General features: G+C 40.1%; 1 protein-coding gene across 6 annotated transcripts in view; it reads right to left on the bottom strand.

Annotated features, from left to right (window-relative positions):
- Positions 1-19,187, bottom strand: part of GSK3B (glycogen synthase kinase 3 beta) — a 194,052-nt gene that overhangs the window by 88,551 nt on the left and 86,314 nt on the right. For all 6 annotated transcript variants that reach the window (XM_034411141.3, XM_034411143.3, XM_034411139.3 and 3 more), the window contains 2 exons: positions 1,676-1,759; positions 717-827 (listed from right to left, as the gene is read on the bottom strand). In XM_034411141.3, coding sequence (XP_034267032.1) covers positions 717-827; positions 1,676-1,759 — 195 coding nt within the window. The remainder of the gene's footprint in view (positions 1-716; positions 828-1,675; positions 1,760-19,187) is intronic.

The raw sequence follows: 19,187 nt of genomic DNA, 5'->3' as shown, positions 1-19,187 counted from the left end.
TTGTCTTTTGTGGCTGGATCCCTCGTCCTCTACAGCCACCCTTCCCCTCCCCCACCCCGCTGCTCTCCGCAGCCTCGGGAGGCTCCGAACTCACAGGTGAGCGGCTCTTGGCTGGGGTGGGGGGCAGAGCCCCAAGCGGTACTAACAAAATACCTTTGCCGCCTCCCAGCCCCCTCTTCCACAGGGAGAGGCCCTGGGAACCTCTACAGCCCCCCTCCCATCCCCATCTTTTGTGGCTGGATCCCTCCCCCACGCTGGTCTCAGCTGCCTTGGGAGGCTCCGAACTGACAGAGCCTCCCCCTGAACTGCAGCCCTCGCTCTACTCCCAAAGCCTCCGAGCCCCTGCACCGATTGGCTGGCTTCAAACTGTCCTGTGCGCCCAAAAGCCCAACATGAACTGTACTGCTGCAACGAATGGGCCGCGGCAAAGGGACTGGGACAGAGGGGCCGTGGCCCAAAGTGCCGAGGCGTAATAACACGGAGGCGAAATCCTGGTGGAGAAACAGGCAGCGCCAAAAGTTCAAGCCAAAAACTCCCATTCCGATCGGGACTGAGGAGAAATAATAGGAGTTACAACTTTAGAGTATATTGACTCCAAAGATAAACGGATGGATTTCCTAGTAAATAATTTTCAGTTCCAAACCTTTCTGAGTGGTACAAATACAGATAAATAACATAACCAAGAATTATCAAGTTTCTCAATTCTTTTCACTTACCTTCACAAATATCATAGGGAGTGTCTGTTTGGCTCTACTATAATGCCTTGCCACTCTGTATACTGTCTCAGGAACATAGTCCAACACCAAATTAAGATATACCTCATCTTTCTGGAAAGGAGAAAAAGCAAGAAAACAAGAAAAACTGTAGTAAGATATCCATATCATAATACTCATTACTATTATAGCATAGTATGGTTTTTCAAGCACATATAGAAATTTTTAAAAACTTTTGTTAAAATTTGTTATCTGACAAATGTCATTTCTGCAAAGGCTACCACTTATGTAAATAAGGTTATATAAGGAATGCAATAAAATTAAATCCTATTTCAACACCAACTTATCATATGAAGTTTATTTGAAACAGAGGTATAGAGATATGAATATTATGAAGTAAATTCATCTACTACATTAACGGGAAAGAATAAGAAAAAAGAGGGAAAGTGACAAAAGAGCTCAAGGGGAACTAGATAGTGAAATATATTGTGTGTGCTATAAAAAACTCTAATATTTTAAACATTCAAAATGTAACCTAAAAACAGATTCTACCCCCTGAAATTACACTTACCTTTTGACTATAGTGTCAAGAGATCTGCTACTAGCTAGAATATCTCTTTCTCTTTAACCACTTTAATCAGCTTCTTTCTAACTTCAAAGCACAAAGATTAATGTAGTATTTCACAAGAATGAGAACTGTATTTGTTGCTGTTCAACTACATATTTGTTCCACCAAAAAGAGCCAGACTGCAAATACTGCTTCAAATATTTTCTTTTTTATAAACTCCTTTAAAATACATGCTGCTTATATGTATGCATTACATGAATGCATTCAGCCACCCTATTTTTGTTGTCAGATAATGACAGATAATGGAGATGATCCACATTAAAGCTTTGTCTGTTGCTTGTATTTCTCCTACACATCTGTTGACATTCTAAAATATCTTTTTTTTCCAACTTACCTTCTCTCCACTGGAGTAAAAGAAATAACGTAATCTGACAATGTTACAATGATCAAGCTTTCTCATGATTTGAAGCTCTCGATTCTAAAAAAAAGAAAGGATATTATTGAAAAGGTTGCTTGCTAAAATCTCATCACTTCATATGATTTGATATAGGGCTTATACATTTTGTCAGTCTGAAAAAAGATACAATATATTCTGCATTAACTTTTACTGAAACAACATGCTGTATGAAAAAGGATTTTAGTGCACTTGGACAGTATGTTTAGTATTTAAAATCATTTAAAGTATATAATATATTAACAGGATAGGTTCAAATAAAATTAAAGCTCCATACAAATTACCAGAAAAATTGGAAGGTTCATATTTCTCAATTCCTAAGAAAATATGTGTTACAGTATATTAGAGCCTGCAAAGAATACTTACAGAATTGAAAAGCCCATTAAGTCTGTTAAATCCAACTTCCATTCAATGCAGGAATCTAAATTAAAGCATCCATCTAGGATGATTGTCTAGCTATCTCATGAGTCAACAAATGGAACACTTATCATTTTGGGCAATTGCTTCTACATTGTTGCTTCTAATATTCAGGTGGAATCCTCTTTTTACACCCTGAGATTATACAAAATAGGACTTTACTTTTTTTTCTATATCGTATCTTTTGGGTACCCCCTTCAATATTTTCTTCTCAGTAACATCTAAAATCCTCTTCATAAGAGAGTTTATAGGTCAGTATATATTCTCCCCTTATTAGAGAGATTGCCATGGAGGGCAGACAATTTTTTTTTATTATTGAAAAGTTTTACAAAAAAGAAATACAAAAAAAAATTTTTTTCCCCATGTTCCCCCCACCCTTTCCCCCTCTTCATCCCACCCTCCCCCCGACTTCCCAGAGCAAAATACAAGGTATTTCATTTAATCAAACATAAACTAGATTAATCTACTTATCCTCAAAGTACTGCCTCCCCCACTGAAACCTTAACTCCACTACAGATAACCAAATACTTCAAATATTAACATTCATTCATAAGCTATTTGATATTTTCTTGTCTGATACTTATTTTGAATATAATCAATCCATCTTCTCCATTCCGATACGTATCTTTCTTGTGTGTGGTCCTTCAAATACGCCGAGATTTTCGCCATTTCTGCTAGGTTTGTTACTTTCAATATCCACTCTTCAATAGTAGGCAAAGAGTCCTTCTTCCAATATTGAGCTACCAGCAGCCTAACTGCTGATATTAAGTTCAAAATCAATTTAGTCTCTGAAACTGTACAGTCCGTAATTATACCCAATAGAAACAATTGAGGAGTAAATTTCAACCTTCTTTTCAAAATGTTCTGCATCACCCACCAAATTTTTATCCAAAATGCCTTGATTTTCTTACAGGTCCACCATATATGATAATAGGTTGCATCATTACATTCACATCTCCAACATTTAGCTTGCCAGTTCGAGTACATACATGATAATTTTTTAGGATCTAAGTGCCATCTATAAAACGTTTTATAAAAATTCTCTCTCAAATTTTGCACTTGCGTAAATTTAACATTTCTGACCCAAATCTTTTCCCACGTTTCCATCATCACTGGTTCCTGAAAGTTTTGTGTCCATTTTATCATACAATCCTTAACCAATTCTGTTTCTGAGTCTATTTCCAGTAATGCATTATACAACCTTTTAATATGCATCTGACTTCGATCTCTAATCTGTTTCACCAAATTTTCCTCATTTTGCATAACCCCAATTTTTTGATCCTCCCTCCATCTAGCTTGAAGCTGACCATACTGAAACCAAGTATAAATTATCCCTTCTTCTTTTAATTCATCTAGAGATTTCAGTTGCAACTTACCCCTTTCCAAAAGAAGAAGCTCTTTATAGGTAATCACCTCTATTTTTTGCTCTATATTTATATTTTCTATTGCATGTCTGGGATTTGCCCATATAGGTATCTTATAGTTCAGCTTATATTGGTACTTTTTCCAAACCCTCAACAAAACATTTCTGAGTATATGACCCTTAAACACTTTATCCGCTTTTTTTTCATACAACAAATAAGCATGCCATCCATATAACAAATCATAACCTTCTATGTTTAACATTCTTTCTTCAGTTAAGTTAAACCAATCACTAATTTGTGATAAAGCTGCTGCTTCATAATACAATCTTAAATTAGGCATTTTAAGACCTCCTCTCTCACGTATATCCTGTATAATTTTCAGTTTCTTGTAAGCAAATAACATCGTTGTTAAATTGTTTCAAGTAGTGAAATACTTACTTTCTTTTTTGTGGTGATTTTAGGCCATTAACATTCCAAGATAGGAATTTAGTTGCCATCTTTAGCCTTTCGAAGCCTTGTGAGCATCAGCTGAAGCTCCTCCTCCACCTTACTCTTCAGCCTAGCTCCCCCCACTGCTTCTGTTTTTTGGACTTCTTGAGATGAATCTTGAGATTGTTGCCCTTTTGATTGTTGTTGTTGCAATTTATAAGTTGATCGGGTCAGTCGTTGTGCTTTCAGCTCTCCCTTCTTAGGTGGTTCCAAAGTTGGGGGTAAGCCCCCAAAATCCAAATCTTCTTCCATAATAATTACTCCAGCTGCAGCTTCAGTGTAGGTTTGTATCTGTTTTCCATCTTTTTCTTGTTGTAACATCTCCATTTTCTTCCTCCCCCCCCCCACCCCGGTGAGGGTGGGTATCCAGCCTGTAAAACATTTACATAAAAATCTTTTGCCTTCCAAACTGTGTTTAACCGGTATCTTTCTCCTTTATAAGTCACTATTAGACCAGTTGGAACGTCCCATCTGTATGCCACTTGTTGATTTCTCAACTCATTTACCAGAAAGCCAATGTCTTTCCTGCTTCTCAACATCTTTGGAGGAATCTCTTTCAGAACCACCACCTCCTGCCCAGCCACCTGAACTTTATTCTTGTAAGAAGCTTGTAGAATTTCATTTCTGATCCTCCTAGTTGTAAAGTAGATCACCACATCTCTTGGCAGCTGTCTTTGTTTTGCCAACCAGGAATTAACCCTGTAAATTTTATCAATTTGGATTGCCACATCTTCTGGTCTTCCTTTAATTATCTCCGCAATAGCATCAGCACAAATGTCTTTTAAATTTTCTTTGCTATTTTCCTTCAGGCCTCTCAATCTCAGAGCACACTCCACAGATCTGTATTGTAACATTACCAATTCATCATCCACTTTCTCTGTTCTAGTCATGACATCACCCATTTTGCTTTCCAAATTTAAGTTGGCTTCATTAATTTCTTCAACTTTCCCATCAAGCTGAATAACAAGGTTTTAGAGTCCTGATACAGCAAAAACAATATCATCTCTTATTTTATCGTGCTCCTTTGCAACTGCTCCCTTGATCAAGCTTATGTCTTCCTCAATTTTCTTAAATTTCCCTTCAACAAGTAATGTTAAATTGTTCATTGCTTCTCTCATTGCTGTTGCTTGATTATTCATGGCTTCTTTCATAGCTTCCTTAAAATCATTAAGTGCTGCATCTTGACTCTGGGTCTGGCTCTATGTATCAGCCGGAAGTTGTGCTTTCTATGTCACCACTGACACAACTGGAGACCCTCCCCCTCCTTTAACAACTCCTGGTTTCACTTGTCTAGAAGCCATTTCCCCCCCCCCTCTTTTCTTTAAAAGCTACAAAGTCCTTAAAGATGTTAATTTATAGTCTCTAATTTGCCAGACAGAGGTTTTTTTTTTCTCTTCCCTCCGCACTCTCAGTTCCCAGCAGTTAATAGGCAGCTAATCCACTCTCCCAGCGCAAAGTTCTCAAGCACTTTCGTTTTTGGCTTTCACTTTCAAAGCCCTAACAAAGACGCCATCTTCCGCCTCCAGCTCAAGATTCAAATTGAAACAAAGTAACTTCGGAGTTAAGCTTTGTACTTTTAAGGCTTGTTCTCCTGTTTTCCGCTCTGCCTGCGCTTGGGATCAATCAAACTCACTTTTAAAAGCAGGATCGGATCACGGCTTCTCGCCCTGCTTTTGCAGAGTCGTCCTGGCTCCAGAGCTTCTTGGCGGGCTGACTGAGGAGCTCTCACCCTCCAAGCCTCTGGAAATGATCCAGAGGACTTTCGGGGGGCTCTACTCTCGCCCACCAGCTCTCCTCTCCTTCTTTTCCCGAAGGAGAGTTTTTCTTTTTTCTTTTTTATTTAAAAAGTTTTACAAATACATTTTCTCCCCAGTTTCCCCCCCCCCAAGCCCTCCCTAACCCTCCCCTCTCCCCAAGACTTCCTCAGAATAAAATCCAAATCAAAATTACATTTTATAAAACTTAAACCCCTCCACCCCGTGTACTGTTTATATCTTATATCAGTTGATCTATCCCTGCATAATACATTCAGCTAAAAGCTATCTGATATTTCCTAGTTTGATATTTATTCTGCACATAATCTATCCACTTTTTCCACTCCCATACATAAGTCTCTTGAGTTCGGTCTTTTAAATATGCTGAAATTTTCGCCATCTCTGCAAAACTGGCCATCTTCAAAGTCCATTCTTCAATAGTGGGCATAACATCATTTTTCCAATATTGACCTATCAATAATCTCGCTGCTGTCACCATATACAATATCAGCTTTGTCTCACCCAATGTAAAACCCTTAACTATACCCAATAAAAACAATTGTGGAGAAAACTGAAGTTTTTTCTTCAAGACATTTTGCATAACCCACCAAATTTTTATCCAGAAAGCCTTCGCTTTCTTGCAGGTCCACCATATATGATAATATGTGGCATCTAAGGAATCACATCTCCAACATTTTGGTTGAACATTAGGATACATACACGATAATTTCTTAGGATCTAAATGCCACCGATAAAACATTTTATAAAAATTTTCCCTCAAGTTCTGCGACTGTGTAAATTTAACATTCTGGACCCATATTTTTTCCCATGTTTCCAACATCACTGGTTCTGCAAAATTTTGTGCCCACTTTATCATACAATCTTTAACCAGTTTGTTTTCCGAGTCTCTTTCTAACAAAACATTATAAACCCTCTTAATATGCATTGGGCCTTTCTCTTTTATATGTCTAACCAATTCTTCTTCATGCATCATTATACCAATTTTTTGATCTTCTTTCCATCTCAGTTGAAGTTGATTATACTGTAGCCAAGTTAAGTTAATCCCTTCTTCCAACAGTATTTCTAATGTCTTTAGTTGCCATCTGCCCCCATCCATAAAAAGAACTTTTGTATAAAAACCCCCTGAGTGACATTATATTTGTATTCCACATAATATAACCAAGATCCAGCCATAACGATATTTTGTAATCCCATTTGAATCGGTGCTTCTTCCAAACTCTCATCAAAGAGTTCCTAAGTATGTGGCTTTTGAATACTTTATCCACTTTGTTCTCATAGAATAAATATGCATGCCAACTAAATTCAAGATCATGACTTTCTATATTCAGTATTCCAGTCTTTATCCTTCCAAACCAGTCACTTGCTTGCGTCAAAGCTGCTGCTTCATAATACAATTGTAGGTTTGGAAGTTTAAGGCCTCCCCTTTCTGGAACATCTTGCATAATTTTCAGTTTGACTCTCGGCTTTTTCTCATTCCAGACAAACTTATTCACTCCTCTTTGCCATTCTCTCAATTGTTTATCACTTTTAAGCACCGGAATCATTTGAAACAAAAAGAGAAATCTAGGCAAAACGTTCATCTTAACTGCTGCTATTCTTCCAAGTAACGACAGCTGCAGTTTTTTCCAAGTCTCCATATCCTTTTGTACCTCTCGCCACAACACCTCATAATTATTTTGGAATAATTTTATATTTGAATCTGCAACTTGAACTCCTAAATATTTAACCTTTGATACTATTTCAAAGCCTGCCTTGCTTTCAAGTTCCTGCTTTCGATCTTGTGTCATATTTTTAACTATCATCTTAGTTTTTTTCTGATTCAGTCTAAATCCTGATACCATGCCATATTCTTTTATAATGTCTTTCATCTGAATTATTGATTCCATCAGCTGTGTTAGGGTAACAACCAGATTATCTGCAAATGCCCTAGTCCTATAGTCTTCTTGCCTAATAGCTATGCCATATAAAGAGTTTGAGTCCCGTATTGTATTCAACAAGACTTCTAATGTTAAAATAAATAACAATGGGGATAGCGGACAACCTTGTCTTGTTCCTTTTTCAATACTAAAATTTGTAGTCAGACTTCCATTAATAATAATTTGTGCCGTTTGTTGTTGATAAATTGCTGAAACCGCCTGTATAAACTGATCCCCAAAGTCCATTTTTCTTAAAGTCTTTAATAGAAAGTTCCAATCCACTCTATCAAAGGCCTTCTCCGCATCCAAAAACACCAGCACTGCAGATATCTGTTTATTCTTCTCAAGATACTCCAATAAGTCTATTGTTTGCCTTACATTATCCTTCATGTATCTGCCTTCTATAAATCCTGCTTGGTCATGATGAATCACCTCTTGAATAACTGGCATTAACCTGTTGGCTAATACTTTTGCAAAAATTTTGTAGTCATTATTCAGAAGAGATATTGGTCTAAAATTCTCAGGTTTTTTAGGACCTGCTTGCTCTTTCGGTATCAATGAAATATAAGCTGCTTTCCATGAAGGAGGTATTTTACCCCCTTATTGTATACTGCAAAATAAGTCTTTAAGATGTTCAATCATTTCTGCTTGTAGAGTTTTATAATACACCGCAGTTAAACCATCCGTCCCTGGTGCTTTAGCTGTTTTCAATTGTTTAATTGCGGCAATAATCTCCTCAGCTGTTATTGGTTGACTCATTCTTTTCTTTTGCTCGCTAGAAATTTTCATAATTCTTCTTTCTTCTAAATATTTATCTGTAAGTCCAGTCTTTATATCATCTTTAGCATATAATTTGATATAGTAATCTAAGAAAGCTTCTTTGATTAGTTTTTGTTGAAAAATTTCCTTCCCTCCACTCTCAATACTGCCAATAACCCGTGTGCTCTGACGCTTCCTCAACGTATAAGCCAGCCATCTGTCCGGTTTATTAGCGTTGCAAAATGTATTATGTTTCGCAAATTGTAAGTTTATTGCTGTTTGTTCCGCCATAAGCATATGAAATTGATCTTTCAGAAGTTTTAAGGCTCCTCGTATTCTTTCATCTGTTGGATTTTTTATAAGTAACTGTTCTTTTTTCTTTATCTCTACTTCCATTTCAAGTCTTTTCTTTTGTCAGTTTAATTTATGTTTAGAATTCATATAAATGAGTACCCCTCTCATATATGCCTTGCTCGCATCCCACACAATTTCAATAGGGGTACCCTTATTCAAATTCATCTCAAAAAATTCTTTCATTTGCTTTTTGAGTTCATTTACATTCTTTTCATATCTAAACAAGTTTTCATTTACTCTCCATGATCTTCTCTCAGTCTTTCCCATTTCAATTTCTATCCATACCGGGCTGTGGTCAGTTAGAGTCCTTGGAAAAATCTTTGTTTTTTTTGTTTTTACAAGTAAATCAGATGATAATAAAATAAAATCAATCCTAGAAAAGGATCTATGCCTGTCTGAAAAGAAAGTAAAGTCCAAATCTTTTGGGTTATGTATTCTCCAAATATCTTTTAGTTCCAAATCTTCTTTCATATCAAAAAAAGTCTGTGGCAATCTAATCCTTGACTTTGCCAAACTCTTTTTATCTATTTTGGGATCAATTACTCGATTCCAATCTCCCATAATTAAAATAGATCTGTAATCCCATTGCAATATTTTAGAATACAATATTTTATAAAAGTTTTCTTGTTGTTGATTAGGAGCATAAATTCCAATCACCAAAATTGGACCATTTTCTGTATAAAGTTCAATTGCTATAAACCTCCCACAGTCATCTGCTTCTATAATTTTAGCTGACAATCTTTTATTTATGTAAATCACTACGCCATTCTTTTTTTCCAAATTTGAAGCTATAAATTGTGTTCCTAATCTAGAATTTATTAAGTATTTTTGATCTTGTATTCGAATATGAGTTTCTTGTAGGCAAATAATATCATTGTTAAATTGTCTCAAATAATTAAATAATTTCTTCCTTTTCTGTGGTGAGTTTAATCCATTCACATTCCAAGATAAAAACTTAATTGTCATCTGGAGCCTCTTGAAGCGATAAGAACATTTGCTGAAGGCTTTCTTCTAAGTTGATAGTCTTCGGCTTAGCTCCTCCCATGGCTTCACATGCTTGTATATTGCCCTTAGCTCCCTTCTTGTCTTGCTGTGGCTTGGACCTTTCCTGTTGTTGTTTTTCTTTGATTTGCTTATAAGCTGCTCGAGTTATACGCTGATCTTTAGCTTCACACATCCGGACTAGGTCCAAAACCACTTCTCTTGTATTTTTAGGTGATCCAGTTACAGTTTCCAGAGGGAGATCTAACAGGGGCTCATCCAAAAATCCCCCTGTAGCTCCCTGCATTTCCATTGCCTCCCGCTCCATCTGTTTACACTGCTCTTCAGTCTCTTGCTCGAACTGCTTCTCCTTATCACTCTCCTTTATCTCCAACACTAAAGATGTACGCGGGGATGTTGAACCTGTTTTAAAAACTGTAGAATAAAATTCTTCCGCTTTCTCAACAGTATTTAATCGATATCTTTCTCCTTCAAACCTCAATACTATACCAGTTGGAGCATCCCATCTGAATGGAATTTGCTGTTTCTTTAGTTCAGTCACTAAAAATCCAAAGTCCTTTCTATCTTTTAACATCTTAGGCGGCAACTCTTTATAAACTCCAATTTCCCTTCCATCCACTTGCACAATAGAAACAAAGGACCTTTGCAGAATATCATTTTTTATTCTTCTATCTGTAAAAGATATCACCACATCTCTAGGCAATTGTCTTTGTTTAGCCACCCAAGAATTCACTCTGTAAACTTTATCCATCTTGCAAAAAATCTCTTCAGGACTAATCTTTAACATCACAGCTAAAGCATCTGCACAGATCCTTCTCAGGTCTTCTCTACTATTCTCCTTTATACCTCTAAGTCTTACAACAAATTCCATAAACCTGAATTGCATCATTGTCATCTCATTTTCCATCCTTTGCATTTTATTATCAACATTAAAGATTTTATGGTCAGCCTCCTTCATTTTGACATCTACTTCCAATCTATATTCCTCCACTTTTTTATCAGTTTGCACAACTGCAGCTGACAGACCAGTCACCACTGTCATTAACTTTTTGGTCACCTTATCATATTTTTCTTGAACCACCTCTTTGTTTTCTTTGATCTCCTGCTTAATTTCCTGTTGAGATTTTTTAAACTTCTCATCCATATTTTCATCTTGCCTCATCAAAGCCTGAGCAATAAACTCTTTCAAATTTTCAAGATCAATCTCCTTTCTCTGGCTCTGCTGGCTAGAAGGCTGTTGTTGCAGCTTGTGAGTGGGGGATCCCCCCCCCTGCCGCCTTCGCTTCTTGCTTGGTCTGTTTTGAGGCCATTCTGCCACGTAATCTAACTTTTTCAAAGAAGGAAGTCTTTTTTCCCTTTCTTCCTCCACAGAATCCTCTGAAAAATTCCCCCAGGTTTGGTCAAATTAAAGATGAAATTAAGTCAAAATCAGGCTTACTTTAAAAGAATTTCCCTTTCTCTTCGCTTGTTGCAAACAATGTTACTTTGTAGCGTATTGAAATAACTATGCAAAACCACTTTCGCTTTCAGCTTTCCCTAGCGCTGAAGCCGGGCGCCATTTTCAGGAGACTTTCAATCTTTCACTTAAGTTTAATCACAGGGCTAGCATAAATACTTGCTGTTTTGGAGTTCAAGTCCCGATTTCACCCTGTTCGATAGGAAATTCTCCTTGTTTTCGCTTGTAAGGTTGGTCACGCCGTCTAGTTCTACAAAGTGTAGAATTGTCCCCGAGGTCCGGAGCTTCGGCGAGCTGGATAGGGAGCCTCGCCTGTTTCCCCCCCAGAAGCAGAAAAAAGCAATCTGGGGGCTCACAGGGGCTCAACCTGTTCTCGCCGGCTCTCCTCACGATTCCTTTGGGATTCAGAGTTTTCCAAGCCACTTCTCCTTTCTCGAAGCAGCTCTTTACAGGCGACGGGGCTGGCGGTCCAAAAAAAGACCGTCTGGCGACGACGGAAACCAAACCGGAAATCCCCGAAGGAGTTTTTCAGCCGCTAGACACCCGATTTGCGTTGTCAAAGCGGCTTTTACGGAGACGCAGGGCTGGCAGTCATAAATGACCGTTCACGGAGCCTGCGGTGCCAACCGGAAGTCGAGGGCAGACAATTTTTATGTAGGCTTTCTCCTCCAGGACTCAAACCCGGCTGTCATGCGTGCAGTGGCAAAATTCTGTGTTGCTGCAGTGTCCACAAGAAAAAAAATGGTTATAGAATTATAGCTGTCAACTTGTGCCAATTTTTTGGAGATATTTCTAACAATTTTTGGAAAATTATATTTACTCATATACGTATCGGCTCTCCACTTGCATAAACTAGGGAGTGATCTTAACTGTTTGAGAACATGTATTTTCTTAACAGGGATGTTATTATCCACTATTAATGTCAGTACTATTTTTTAACATATTGTAAACAGTGATGTCTATTGCTGGTCTATGACTGTAATAAAGTTCTGTTCTGTTCTGTTCTATTCCTCTTCATAATAATTAATTTCTAATTTCCTAATTATCATTAAAACCTCTCCTCTCTAAGCCTGCCCCGAGTTCTCTAAATTCTTCTTAAAGAGTAAGGTATAGAACTGAGGACTATTTTTGAGATGGGAGTCTCACTAAAGTAGAATAAGATAGAATGATTGTTTCCCATGATTTTAATTTCTATTTGAGGGTTAATAAGTAAACTGTGCAAGAAAGAAAAAAGCATATGCCATAGCGATCCATACCGTATTTGGATTAAATCCAAAAAAGCCGAGACCCTCCTGAAAAGAAAATACAAATACTACGGTGATAAAATTAAATATCTAATTTCCAATTAACAGTAATCAAATATTACAATGCAATCCTACTGCCCTTTACAGAAATTAACAAATTAACTGTTACTGTAAATATTACACAAACCAATAGGGAGAAGAATCACAACTGCAAAAGAAATTACATTTTGTAAATTTACCTGTAACTGATCATACCAAAGTCAATACAAATATATCTTCAGTGAGGAGTAGAGCTGCCTCAGTGGGTTCCTGCATTTGTCTTTGTAAATTATTCTCATTATTTTAAGTTGCCCCAATTTGTTAGGACTGTTTGAGATTGCTTGGGGTTTTTTCTTTCTTTTCTTTAGAGCTTAAAGTTCAAACACTCAAGTTTTAATCATTCAATCATGATATGCTATATTTCTCTGCATGTAATCAGCAAGGCAGCGAGTCACAAGTACAGCTAGTCCTCGACTTACGATCACAATTGAGCCCAAAATTTATGTTGCTAAGTGAAACAGTTTTGCCCCATTTTACAACCTTTCTTGCCACAGTTGTTAAGTGAATCACTGTAGTTGTTAAATTAGCAACACGTTAAGATTGTTAAAGCGAGTCTGGCCTCCCCACTGATTTTGCTTGTCAGGACACAAAGCTGTCACATGACTTAGCTTTTGTTATGGCTGTTATGGCAGAAAGATTTACAAACATTTGCTGGAAGTCAGTGGGACCAAAGCCATCACATACTCACTCATGCATGCATGCAGATTAACATTAACAACAGAATAACAGAGTTGAAGAAAAGAAGATATCTCACCCAGACTGTCCACTCTTCTCTGTAACCTCACGCTCCTGTTGTGACCACCATAGCTTCGTAGCGGCACATAATGGCCGCTTCCTCAGCCATCAGTTTGAGAAGCTTCTTCCAAGATGGGAGGGAATTTGCGACTTCCCTGAGCACGTCGGATTGCACTTCTCTTGCTCACCATCCCTACAGGACAGCTTCAGTCTAAAAAGACCCCCTGATGGCTGAGGTATCGACGGCAGCAGAGGACAAGCGCCCAGTCAGCCCTTGAGCTCCCAGGGCACTGGGACCCCACAGCCCAGCCCAGCCCCATTTCCCTAAGGGGGCACCTGGCTGCAATTACCTCAAGGCTACTGCTGCTGTGCTCACTCTCCTTGGCTAGGTTGCTCACAGTGTGTGCAAGACGGCAAAGGGTCAGAGAGAAGCCCACTCCCTCTCCTAGTAAGGAGATGCAACTCTGTAACCAATACAAATATTTGGTGACAACAACCATTTAAAAGAGCAAGTCAAGACTTTTAAATATCTGGGACTGTCTTCCAAGCTACGTACAATCATAAATCTTATTCTAACTATGTTACTTTAAATGCATTAAAAAACAGTGCAGCAATTAAAGTCTTATCAGCTAAGATCTGAGCCCAGCTCTTTTTTGGAGCTCAGCTAAGCTCCTACAGGTCAATCCTTCCTTTAGAAAGAGTTCAGTCTAAGTTTTTGACAACCATCTTTCAAACATCTCACTGCATTTTGAACATGGACCTTCACAATGAATCTGGCCTAGTTAAAACGGATGTGGTCTTACCTGAACGTCCCTTCTAGGCACGCTGCTGGAGAATCCAAAGCGTGGGTTATTCTTAGTCTATTAGCCAGAGACTGAGTGTATGTTCCTTTAAATTTCTTGGTCATGCCTCCTGTGCTCGGCTGAGGTCAGTTTTGTTCACAAAGATAGAATGATGAGCCCATATGAGAAATCGAACTCGAGCCAACCGGACCTGAAATATAGAAGCTCAACAGGATGGTTGGATTCTCCAGCAGCGCGCCTAGAAGGGACGTTCAGGTAAGACAACGTCCGTTCTCCAGCGCGCTGCTTGGAGAATCCAAAGTGTGGGATATACCCAAGTTAGTTCAAAGAAGGGGGGGCAGCTGACTAGTCTGGGGTGGCCGCTGATGAACGAACTGATTGTAATACGCAGCGACCAAAGGAGGCCTTAGCCGAAGCAAAGGAGTCGACCTTATAATGACGAATAAATGGAGACAATGTCGTCCATGTGGCTGCTCTGCATATTTCAGTCACGGAAGCTTGGGTCGGCCAAGCCGCGGTTGTAGATGCGCTTCTCGTAGAGCTAGGATCCTCCCTGGTAGAGGCTTGTTCTTGAGGACATACGCCTTACAGATACACGCCTTCAGCCAACAGCCGATGGTGGAGGAAGAAACTTTCCTGCCCAACGAAGCCGGAAGGAAAGACACAAAGAGGGCCGCGGATCGACGAAAAGGTGCAGTCCATTTAATGTACCAGCGGAGGGCCCTCCTAACGTCCAAGGTATTCCACTGTTCTTCTAACTGGTGTCTAGGATTCGGACAGAAGTTCGGAAGGATAAGCTTCTGAGCGCAATGATAAAGGGAGTTTACCTTGGGCAGAAATGAGGGGTCCATTCGCAGGACCATGTGATCCGAATGAAAGATGCAGAGATCGTCTCTCACAGACAGGGCTGCAAGTTCTGAAATTCTGCATGCTGACGTTATCGCCACCAAGAAGGCGACTTTGAGCGTCAGAAGACGAAGCCCAATGGAGCCCAATGGCTCGAAGGGGGATGACGTAAGAACTTGAAGAACCAGGGTAAGGTCCCATGTAGGATAGCGGTGGACTACAGGAGGCCTTAGGTTAGTAGCACCTCTCAGGAAACCAGGAAACTGGTTGCGCACCAGGTACAGAACAAGCGCCAGGTTGCATTATAGATCCTGGTCGTTGACGCTCGCCTAGAGGCCTGTATAGTAGAAATCACTGCCCTGAGAGATTGTCCTTCTTTACGAGGATCCTCTCAAGTGCAAACGGTCAACTGCAACCATTGAGGCTCTGGATGCAGCATGACCCCCTGGCTGAGAGAGATCCTGTCCTCTGGAATCCTCCAGGGACAGGTGATGGAGAGGCTCACTAAGTCCGCGAACCAGGCCTTGTGAGGCCAATGCGGGGCGACTAGGAGGACCTCCACCTTCTCCAGGAGCAGCTTCCAAAGTACCCTCCGTATGAGCGGAAGGGGCGGAAAAGCATAAAGTAGGCCCGGAGGCCAAGGACAGCATAGAGCGTTGATATCTTCAGCCTTGGGGCATGGAAACCAGACAAAGAAGCGTGGTAGTTGGGCATTGGTCGGATGAGCAAACAGGTCGAAGACCGGATGACCGAACCTGTCCGACAGCTCGCCGAAGAGAGAGGGGTGGAGATGCCACTCTGCGTGTCTATCTGCTGCCTGCTGAGCCAGTCTGCTTGGAGATTGGCGGTTCCGGAGATGTGCTCCGCCGTCAGTGACAAAGTGTGTTTCTCCGCCCTGGTGAGTAGTTTGTATGATGGGCTGTAGGCAGAGATCCCGCTGCTATAAATCTGGAGATAGTCTCCATGACAATAGACTGGACATCGAGGGACAAACTTGATTGGGTCCCTTCACCCGCGCGAAGGCCAGCTGCAGTAGGTGTGAATGTGGCCTCTGGGGCGGATCTCGTGGCCAAATGCTGTGTAGCAGGAGCCCTTCCCGATTGAAACTGTGTATCCATCGTAATTACAGGAACAGCCTCAGCAACAGCTGGCTGAGAGACCATGCCGTCAGAATCATGGACCCGGAGCATTTCCTATGAGGTGTGAGTCACCTTGTTGGAAGCTGGGACCCCCGCCCCGAGGTTTGCCGATCGATGGGAACCAGAGTCGTGAGCCTTCTGTTGAGCCAGGTCGAATTGTCTCTCCAAGGCTCTGTGTCTCCTCTGCTCGGCCTTATCAGTGGCAGACAACTGCCTGGAGGCCGTAGGGACAGAAGACACAGGCACAGATGACATGCGCTGGTTGCATTTTTGGAGCGTTTGGATTTCTGTTTAGCTGGTGGAATTACAGTGGAAGGGCTGTCAGAATGATCCAAGTCAGATGATAGGTCTAAGTCAGCCATAGTGAGAAGTGTAGGAAGAAAATTGAATAGCTAAAAACCTCAATGAAACTTCCTCTTAATGAAATAATTTTTTTAAAGAGGAGGGGGAGGTGCATCAAGAAGGCGTGGGATCAACAATACACTTCTTACAGTATAGCAGTCAATTCAATATGTCTATCTGACAAGGCACTGGAGTAAGGGATTACCCTTGAACACTGCTTCGCAATTGCCCTTAAGGCTTGTCAAGGAGGGACTCAAGTTTCAGCGACTGGCTGCGCGATAAAGGCAGTCAGGTAAATAGTCGCGCTCCTCCATGCCTGCACAGCGCCTTGGCTGTGCGTTAAGATAGACTAGTAAAGAGTCACAGTCCTCCACGACTGCGCAGTGGCAGGCAGATTCAAAATTGGCACGAGGAGAGGGGAAAAACCTCCCCTCAGCGGCTCCGCAGTCGTTTCGGCAATTTTCAAATTGGAACAAGGCAGGAAAATCGCTCCTCAGCACCACCCCGGCCGTTTAAGCAGGCTGTAATTTAGCACGAATCTGAAATTTTTCCTTAGCGGTTGCCAATCACGCCGATGAGATGACAAATGGTGGGAGAACAGAAAGCCGATCTCAAATGCCTCCATGGTTACAGTAATGTGCGCGAGCAGTCAAATAAACGCTCCCAGCGCAGCGAAGCAATCTGTACACACAGAGTATGCCCTGTCAGTTGGCAGTGACTCTGGGGCCGCCACAGAGATGGAGGAGCAAGGTGATGGTGGCGGTTGTGCCGGCAAGCTGGGTAACCAGTTGGGTAACCCACCAGTGGCAAATCAAACGAGACAGAGATTGCCCTTCAGGGGACAGAGCTCCAAACTGATGGCTGCCTCTGATATTGACAGGTCGGGGAGCCGGCCTGGGGCCCCAGGGCGACTCACCACCACTGGCAGCAGGAAAGAGTCAATAAACAAAGTCCAAGTGTAAAACAATAACAGGTCCTCAAGTATAACGGTGAAAAGAATCCAAGTTGAGGAGAAATTCTTGGTCTATTTTCCAGAGCTAGCCAAATAAAATCTCTTCAGCTCGACTGAGTGAATAAAACTGACCTGTCGAGCACAGGTGTGACCAAGAAATTTAAAGGAACATACACTCAGTCTCTGGCTAATAGACTAAGAATAACCCACGCTTTGGATTCTCCAAGCAGCACGCTGGAGAACTGAAACTTCTGCCTGTACTTTCATCTTGTTTTACTGGCTTAAGCTCTCTTTTTTCCAGTTGGTTTGGTCCCTTTAATTATGACTGACATGTTCTTGGTGGGTTCCCAAGGAAGCTGTTGATATCTCCACTGTCGGGTGGTCTCTAGGGACCAAAGCCAAAAAAATCCCCTTCAAACAGAGACTGTGCTTATGCAATAGAGGAATAATTGAACCAATGGAACATGTTATTCTCTATTATCCACTCTATGTAGATGCTCACCAGGAAATAATTCTGATTTGTTTTATCTCAAGATGTTATTCTCAGATCAATCTGATTTTATTTCATTGAACACAGCCAAGCACTGTTCTATTGTCTGCACAGTACACCACAGTATTAAATTTAATCCTTTAATTTAAATTTTAGAATAACTATATTTTCCTTTTATCTTAATTCTGATTTTATTTATTTATTTTATTTATTTGTTCAACTTGTATGCCGCCTTTCTCCAAAGACTCAAGGCGGCTTACAATGCATTTAAAAACCATATATAAAAACATTAAAAATTAAAACATTAAAAACAATTAAAACCCATTCACACCATTCATGGCCGGATCTCGCCAGATCGCAACAGCGAAATCAACGGCCCCAGGCCTGCCGGAAAAGCCAGGTCTTCACTGCTTTTCGGAAGGCCAATAGGGTGGGGATGGTCCGGATTGTGTTTTATTTGCTGGTCTTTGGCCAAATAAAGATAAAATTGATTTAGTTTGATAATTTTAGTAACCACCCCGAATCAGTAATCCAAAAATGTCTCTCCCCTCTGCCCAGCTTTTACAGATTTACATTTCACCAGAAAGATTACTGCTTTAATTTTCTTAATTTAACTAATCTGCAATCTTTTCTTTCACATACACATAATCCTCAATTTACAACAGTTCATTTAGTGACCATTCAAAGTTACAATGGCACTGAAAAAAGTGACTTATGAACATTTTTCATACTTAAGATCATTGCAGTATCCCCATGGCCATATGATCAAAATTTGGATGCTTGGCAACTGGTTCATATTTATGACAGTTGCAGTGTCTTGGGGTCATGTGAACAACGTTTGCGATCTTCTGACAAGCAAAGTTAATGCGGAGCCAGATTCACTTAACCGTGTTACTAACTTAACAACTGCAATGATTTATTTAACAACTATGGCTAGAAAGGTAATAAGATGGGGCAAAACTCACTTAACAAATGTCTCATTTAACAACATAAATTTTGGGCTCAATTATGGTTATAAGTCAAGGACTACCTGTATTAGGAATATTTTTTTTCTACTTCAGTTTTCCCATTGCTTCCCAAATCCTTTTTTGCACTAGTTAAGCACACTAAGTTTTTAAACCAAACTTTTCATGTTGAATGTACATCTTTCAGATCAAAACTTGCTGCAGCACCCACTCCATTTAATTTTCTAAATATAAACTAATACTTGTCCTGTTCAACAATATGCACTTGGATTACAGTTTTCCATTTTTTGTTTCCTATTATGCAG

Source organism: Pantherophis guttatus, chromosome 2 (assembly GCF_059756535.1).
Source record: "Pantherophis guttatus breed Tessera chromosome 2, ASM5975653v1, whole genome shotgun sequence".
In the NCBI taxonomy this organism is placed as follows: Eukaryota; Metazoa; Chordata; class Lepidosauria; order Squamata; family Colubridae; genus Pantherophis; species Pantherophis guttatus.
Note: the sequence above shows the minus strand (reverse complement) of the source record. Positions and strands in the feature narration are given on the sequence as shown.